Here is a 7,812-nt window from a genome sequence, read left to right as displayed (position 1 = left end):
TCTCTTTATGGTGTATATAATAGGATGTAATTGAGCCAATTTACAAATAAAGAATACACTTATAGAGAGCATTAAACATCTTGCAGAAAAAGCTAAGAAAATATATATACTATATATAATAAATATATTGATAAACACCAGTGCCCGAGGCATTTGTGGTTAGTCAGTGCAAAGTGTGATTATATCTCTGCTGGAAAAAACAATAGAAACCCTCATAGAATCTGTTATGTTTTACTGGTTATAATGGGAATTGCATTGGTTTTAATGGAAACTGTAATTGTCCCTGTGGGTCCATCCATCCATCCATACTTACATCCATCCATCGTCTATACCGCTTATCCTACAGGGTCACGGGGAACCTGGAACCTATCCCAGGAAGGGAGCATGGGGCACTAGGCGGGGTACACCCTGGACAGGGTGCCAATCCATACACATATACACATTCACACACATTCATACACTATGGACACTTTGGACATGCCAATCAGCCTACCATGCATGTCTTTGGACTGGGGGAGGAAACCGGAGTACCTGGAGGAAACACTTACAGCACTGGGAGAACATGCAAAGTCCGCACACACAGAGCTGTGGTGGGGCTCGAACCCCCAACCCTGGAGGTGTGAGATGAACGTGCTCTCTGTGGGTCTCTACTGGTAATTTGTTGCCTTTTATTTGTGGCATACTATGTCTACATCCTTAAATCCTACTACGTAATGGAAACCATTTGGTAATGGTTTTAATGGTTAACAGCTGATGGTTTGTAAAGTTATTTGTAGTAGGAACCATTTGAATTTCTGTGACGGTTCCTCTTGGGGGTTTTTCCCCCCGGCAAGGATGATTGTATAGATCTGAAAACAAGGGTCTTCCTACCCACAGTCTCAATTGCTCTATTGTGCAGAGGGGTATAACACAGGACCTTTAGGAAGATGTGAAGAACAGAGACCCTCCTGCAGAGGGGGACAACAAGCCGTATCATTAATCCAAAACGCGCAACGCCTTCGAGTGTAAACTGTAGTAATGAATATTAAGTGCAAAGTTGTTGGTCTTTGCCAGTCGATTATTTAAATTGTTATGATTTACCTTGTGATTATCTATACTTTGTATTATGTTTATAAATCGATTCAAACAAATGTAAAAACTACTGTGTAGCTATTATTATGCTGCAGTGCTCTTCAATTAGATTAGAAATGGAAGAAAATTCCTCAAGTCTTAAATGTAGATGTGAACTTTGGTTAACATTCTGATTTTTAGCTGTAGTTGTATTTTAGTAGTTTTAGCTGTAGCTGTTTTTTTAAAAATGTAAACTGTACATGGAGCTTCCCTCCTATTTATTGTCACATAATATTTAACAGACTGCATCACAACGTCATTTGTTAGCTATAGAGCTAGCAACGTGCTACCACATGGTTTTTTGTTTTTGTTTTTGTTTTTTTTGGGGTTTTGTTGGGTTTTTTTTTTTACCTCAGAAATATTGTGCACATGAATGTGAACAGGTGAAATACATGAAGTACATTTATTACTAAACATATAAAAGCATCTCAGGTGTTGATCATTTTCAATGTCAGGTTAATGTGGGTTACAATATTACAGTCTGAGAGGAAGCATTGTTGAAAGGATAACACATTACAGCCGAAACTATTAAGCAAAAGAACTGCTGAAATGCCTAACCATTGTTTAGTCTTGTGTCAGATTATGTTCTGGACACTTTAGTTTCTGCAGCATTTTTAGGCTCTTTTGCAGTCTAAATTGGATTTAACCTGCTAGTTACAAACCCCAAAACAGTTAAGTGGACAATAATCTTTTTTCCTCTCATTTCTGTTCATTACTGGAGGGTGTACAAAAGCAATGTTTATTTTGACATGGTCTATGATAAGTGCCAATAGAAAAAAAAAATACTTAATCATTATTTAATCAATAGTCATATTATAGTAATGCCACTTTGCTGTAGCTAGATACAGCATATGTACTTATATAATTCAGTACTTGATGTTAATTCCTGACACTTTTTTTATTGGCTTACCACCTAAACATAATATAATTAGAACATTATAAATAATGAAACTGAACTGTGCTTAGGTTTATAATGCACAGAATAACCAAATACAAGCAGAATGAATATTATAATAAACTGTACATAGTTATACATTAGAAAATGGACAAATGCCTTTAAAAAATGTAGAAGTGCTTGTCCTCTTGTGGTCCAAAGTATGAATGTACATTCATGCAGGCTACCTTTTAAATGAATTAATAAGCATTGCATAAATATTTTATGAAGCACTACTGGAGGATTTATGTAAGCTTTAAAACCTTTGAGATGACATAACAGCTTTTATATATATATATATTGCTTTGTCTTTACTAATAGCACATTCATGAAAGTGTAAAGTGTACATTTGTCATCTTAACTATTGTGAGGTGTATTTACTGTATCTACGTCTTATAGGAGCATGAAATTGAATGCTGTTCAACTGAAGTGCTATAGGTTTATTTTCATTTAAAACTAATATGTGCCATTCTAATACAACTTGACTTTGATTTTAATACTCTCAAAATTTGGTGTTAATCAGGTGTAAAACACTGTTAAGAAGCAGATTGTATCTTTGTACATCGTTGTATTGGATTCTACTACATATTTGTATACACATTGCATTCCTCCTTACAACTCCAAGTGCCATGAATGTGCTGAATGATAATTAAGGGTGGTTCTCTTTACTCTCTTCCAGGTCTCACAATTCCTTTAATGTTATCCAATGAGTACTGACATGCCTCCAGCATTGCTTTATGAGATATTTATGCAGTGCTTATGCACATTTTATAGAGGCCCTAAGTTTGAACCATTTTCATGGGCTTGATGGACCTCAGCCTCTAGTTATTGTAACCAGATGCATTGCACATTTGACTAATTCTTGAACGAGATGATAATTACTTGATTGAGGTTAATCAAGTTGGCCAGAGCATGAAACATAAACATACACCACGCATTGGGTGATCATATTCATGGTCATAGGAACCACTATATTATCCAAGTACCTCAAGCAACTCTTATTAATAAGTTAATCTTCTTCAGGTAACTTATAATTCTTACTTAAATAGTTTATGGGTTATATTTTTGCAGTGCTAAACTTTTATGGCTGTGTTGGGTAATGGAATTATAATCCACACCCTCTGTGCCAACACACTACTTTATATTTGAGTAGATATCAATGTGTTATTTCACTCATTTGTACTTGATTTAATTTTGCCTGAGCAAACACATCTCTGTGCCCTGATATCTCTTAACTGCTTTATGATGATGTCATTTGTGGCGCTCCGATACATCACTGTGAGGGGGGACGTCTCCTGTGAGGTGCAGTGTGGACTGGAATGAAGCACAAGGTTATAAACAGATTCTGTTTAAAAAGTATTCTGTTTTAAATACAACTGAAATGTAGGTGACAAGTCGTTTTTAAGTACAGATACCTTTTGTCATTTTCCAAGTGCTTATCCTTTGGTTTCTGATCAGCCAGAGAAAGATTAGCCTGTTCCTTTATGCACAAACCCCTACGGAATAGATATAGCGTAATGTAACAGAATACTTTCAGAAACTGGTGATTAAAAAAAGTTACATAATAATAAAAAAAAATATCTCAACTACCTGCAGAAGCTGATGTTAAATGCTGTTGGCTGCAGTATCCATTGACCCAGCTCAGACTTATGTATGTCAACGAGAAGTTCATAAAGCTTGCATGCTGTGTCATTTGTGCTTCTCTGCTGTCTCAACTGTGAATGCTGATTTATCTGATGAGTGCTTTCTCTGCAGTACTGCCTCTGCCTGCGCTCAGAGATCTGCCGCTCTGTTGGTTTCACCTTGTATGTCACCAGCAGAGGCTGACTTAGAGAGCTTGTGTTTAAGCAGTACAAGCTCTGCGTTAGGGCCTCATGGAGCACCAGGCTGCCACTTTCATCCCTGAAGCGCAGCTGGAAGCCCAGGATGTGTGGTCCATGGACATGATTAGGTAGAGATGCTGTCACATTGAACACATCATAGCCTGACGGGGGAAGCTGGTCCAGGGTGAGCAGGTGCTCAGTGAGGGGGCCACTTATGCTCAGGTTCCCTGCTCCAAAAGACAGGCTGTGTACAGCCACTGTTACTGTGAGCGGTTCAGGGTGTAGGGTTTTTCTCAGTAAGATCAGCTCAGCAACAGTCATAGAGGGCTGTAAGTATGACAAGTTGAACCAGATCCAACCAGGTTTGCTATATTTTGTGCCTAGTTAGTAAACACATGAATAACTATTGATGCAATAGCTTTTAAAATTTCATTATGCACATACGATAAAAATCATTCAATGTTAGTAACATTTACTGCACTAAAGAGTATATGGAGAGTTTCTTACCTTGTATACTACGGAAGCTCTGCACCAAAGTCCCATCTGAATTGCTTCTCTGCCTTGACTCCTGTGTGCTCAGTAAATGGTAAATTTGCTTCATATACGGATGTGGCTTCGCTTGCTGAGGGACCGACAGCTTATTGATGTGAAGCATCTCCAAAATGGCTTTGCTAAGATCACCATTTTCAAAATCTTCAAGAAGATTCTCTTCAAACTTCAGCCCACTTACAATGTTCAGGGTTATAACAGCATACAACAAACATAAAAATCTTTTCAACTCCATGTTAAAAACTTTAAGACAAATAAAGAGGAGATTCCTGGTCTGTACCTCACAAGATAAAATAACAGCAGGAAAGCTGAACCTCATTTGCTAATTGGGTGTGGGAAGGATTCACAAAATGCACACCACACAGCCAAACATAGAGAGAAAGTAATTACCGCTCACACTGAAAATGCCTGGAATGTTACAGTCCATTTGACATGCATTGTGTCCGTGCTGTTTCTGGCAGCAGAGCAAAGCAACAAGTCTTGTTTTGGTTTTGGGGGATGATCACTCTTCTTTTTGTGGATTCAAAGTCTCTTTTCAACTTGCTGAAAATTTTTACAAGCTTTTCTATCTGGCAATTGTTTATAACAAGTAGAGATACTCAACATTTACTTGTGGAAAGCCTGCTTTTCAAGTAATGTGTTTTCATACTGTATAGTATTGTTGTATATGGTTGTTTATGTATTTGTTGAGAGTTCAAGGATTGGGTTCCAGTGTCCTGGGTTTTGATCCTGTAAGTTTGTGGACTTTTTGTATGTGTGGTTTTTGTTCTTGGATTATCTCTTCAAAGACATGGAGGTAAGTGGACTGGTGTCTCTAAATTGTAACTATTGTTAGATTGTGATGCTCTGCAATAGACTTCAATTCCATCTGGTGTGTATACAGCCAGTGTCTTACAACCAGTGTTCCTGGGATAGGCTCTGGGTTCACCACCACCCTGACCAGGATAAATCAGTTAGTAATTTTCTGGCTCACATGTTTGAACAGTAGATGTCAGTGTTGATTAATTTAATTAGTTATATTCTTTAGTTGTCCTTTTTCTTCTTAACCATTGTGTTTTCTTGTAACCAAATTAATACAGTATAGTTTTAATATATATTGACTCACATTTAATTCATCTGAGCCCAAATTAAAGTGAATGTATTGTAGCTACTGAAAATTGTGAAAGAGTACACGTTATATAGTGCATACCGACATAAATGCAATCAAGTATTTACATGTCAAAGTAGATTTAAGGGAAGTAAATGATTCTAGAAGATTTTTATATTGAGACTAGAAGTCAGGACACATGGGCTAAGAATGATAAATTTACACAACTAAATTGGTATGAAATGTGTTCCTATCTATTCATGTAAAGTCAAGCAAAATCGCAACCACATCACCTAGGAATTCCCCATTTAAACTTTAGTGTGGGAAGAGGCTAATAAACAGTTCTTGCATAAAGATTATTGGTCATGCTATCCATACAAATATGGTGTGGGTTGTATTAAACATTTTAAAACCATAGTTAATAAATATTATCAAACTAGACATAAACATATGATTGGATTGGTCATCTGGGGAAAACTGGCAGAAGATCTTTGAGATTTCTTACAAGTATTGGAACGTCTAGATGAAAATTGAATTACAAGCGTTCATTTTCAGTTGAACTTATGTGTGGGAAACAGATAAACAGCACATGAAAACTCAGAAAAGAAATTAGTGATTTAATGTATAACCAGGCATCAATTACAAGGTGTTTACCTTTTTAATGCTATTCATTTGGCATTAGAAACATCTAATTCAAACTATTACGTTGAACATCTACATTTAGAAAGTTTTAGTAACAGAACATTGCAAACAGTTTCTTAATGGATCCAAAAAGATTATACTGGTTTTTGAGCCATTATTAACTTGTCCAACTTTACTCTGAGCTTTTCAGTGATTCCAGCCTCTTGTTTGGCTTCATTGCTCCTCCTGGTTTACTTTACTATTATATAAGCCAGTTTCAGTCAGCGCTGTCAGAGAAGCATGATCAATGGCTTATTTCACCTCCCAAATAGCGGCCTGGTGGCAGAAACTCCATCTTTTAGCGCAACTGCTGACATGCCTTGGTTTTAAGAAAAGCGTTTAAAGAAAATTAGAGGTCTAATTGCGGTTTTTTTGTGAGGTCAAGCACTTTTATCTTAAGGAGGTGTTAAAAGAGTACTGATTTTCAGAAAATAATAAGCTTCCAAAATACTTATAACTTGTTCCAGTAATTATTTTCTACTGAGAGAGTATTTAATTTGTTAAGTACAAATTCAAAGGGATGTTCATAACAAATTAGTAATCCATAATATATACGTATATGTATTATTTGTAATCCAAAGGAATGTTTAGTCCACATGTTTAGTCACATGTTGCTGTGGCTATTTTAAAAAAAATGAATTTTATATAAATTACTTAAGGAAAGACTTTTTGTGCCTCAGTACAATGCAGTCAAGGAAACAGATGGAGTTTTCATTAAGGAAATGTACTTCATAAACCATTTAGTACTTCAATTTGTAAACTGATATCCAAATTCACCAATTCAGATCATTCCCATAGTTAGTAATTCAGTTTTTAGGGGGAAATAGTCGTTATACCTCCATTAAACAGGCAGTGACCTTGTCTGGTTTTCAGCGTGAGGAAGGTGAACCTGGATCTACTTACTTCTTAAAACAATCATGTGCCAACAAGCCCCAGGGAGTGAAAGAAGTAGATAATAGGTTGTATGTACATAAAGACTCCTTTCCTGTAAGTAGGGAGGCATTGTATGGGGTTGGGTGAGTGGGGGTTATGGAGAGGGGGGGGGGTTCCTTTCTGCAAGCAATTGGTGTTACTTTGCATGCAACAACTGTTTTTTTAAATCAGTAATTATCAGTGATTATTGTGTAAAGTTCTGTAATTTTCTGCTTTTATATCTTTTTATATGTTTTTATACTTAATTTTCTAATTAGCTTTTTTCTCCCCAGTTATAGCTTGTCTCTCTTCCTCATTAATCATCCACTAAATACAGAGCGTTATTCTTCTTGATAAGATATTGTTGAGCTGTTAACTGGCAGCCATTTCTAAGTCAAAGGTCACATGGCACAGGAAACTTGTGCCAGAAATGTGTCTAGGCTTGTCAGCTGTTGGTTTAACCATAACATACTTCATTTACACGCAATCATTTTGGTTTTGCTGTTGAATAGTTAGCTGATGGTGGTTTCAGAAAGAAAATGTTTGTCACATTTGCCTTGATCCCAGCAATACAAATCTCTCTCATGGCCTGAGTGGAATTCATACAGCAAAAAAGTACAGAAATAAACAAATTCACATTTGTTCCCACAACATTAACCTATAGTAAAGGTAGTTTTGAAATCCATGTACACTTTCTGTCTGCATTCCTGTTCAGT

At 36.5% G+C, this 7,812-nt stretch overlaps 1 protein-coding gene across 1 annotated transcript; it reads right to left on the bottom strand.

The window, feature by feature from the left end:
- Positions 1-1,339: 1,339 nt before the first annotated feature.
- Positions 1,340-4,775, bottom strand: LOC108267271 (bone morphogenetic protein 2). Its single transcript, XM_017471264.3, has 4 exons — positions 4,375-4,775; positions 3,635-4,247; positions 3,460-3,540; positions 1,340-3,358 (listed from the first exon to the last, which is right to left on the bottom strand). Exons 1-4 carry the CDS (start codon positions 4,733-4,735, stop codon positions 3,214-3,216), a joined length of 1,200 nt encoding a protein of 399 aa, XP_017326753.2. The 5' UTR covers positions 4,736-4,775; the 3' UTR covers positions 1,340-3,213.
- Positions 4,776-7,812: the final 3,037 nt, after the last annotated feature.

This window comes from Ictalurus punctatus, chromosome 7 (assembly GCF_001660625.3).
Source record: "Ictalurus punctatus breed USDA103 chromosome 7, Coco_2.0, whole genome shotgun sequence".
In the NCBI taxonomy this organism is placed as follows: domain Eukaryota; kingdom Metazoa; phylum Chordata; class Actinopteri; order Siluriformes; family Ictaluridae; genus Ictalurus; species Ictalurus punctatus.
The sequence above is the reverse complement of the archived record's forward strand: the minus strand, read 5'-3'. Positions and strand labels throughout refer to the sequence as shown.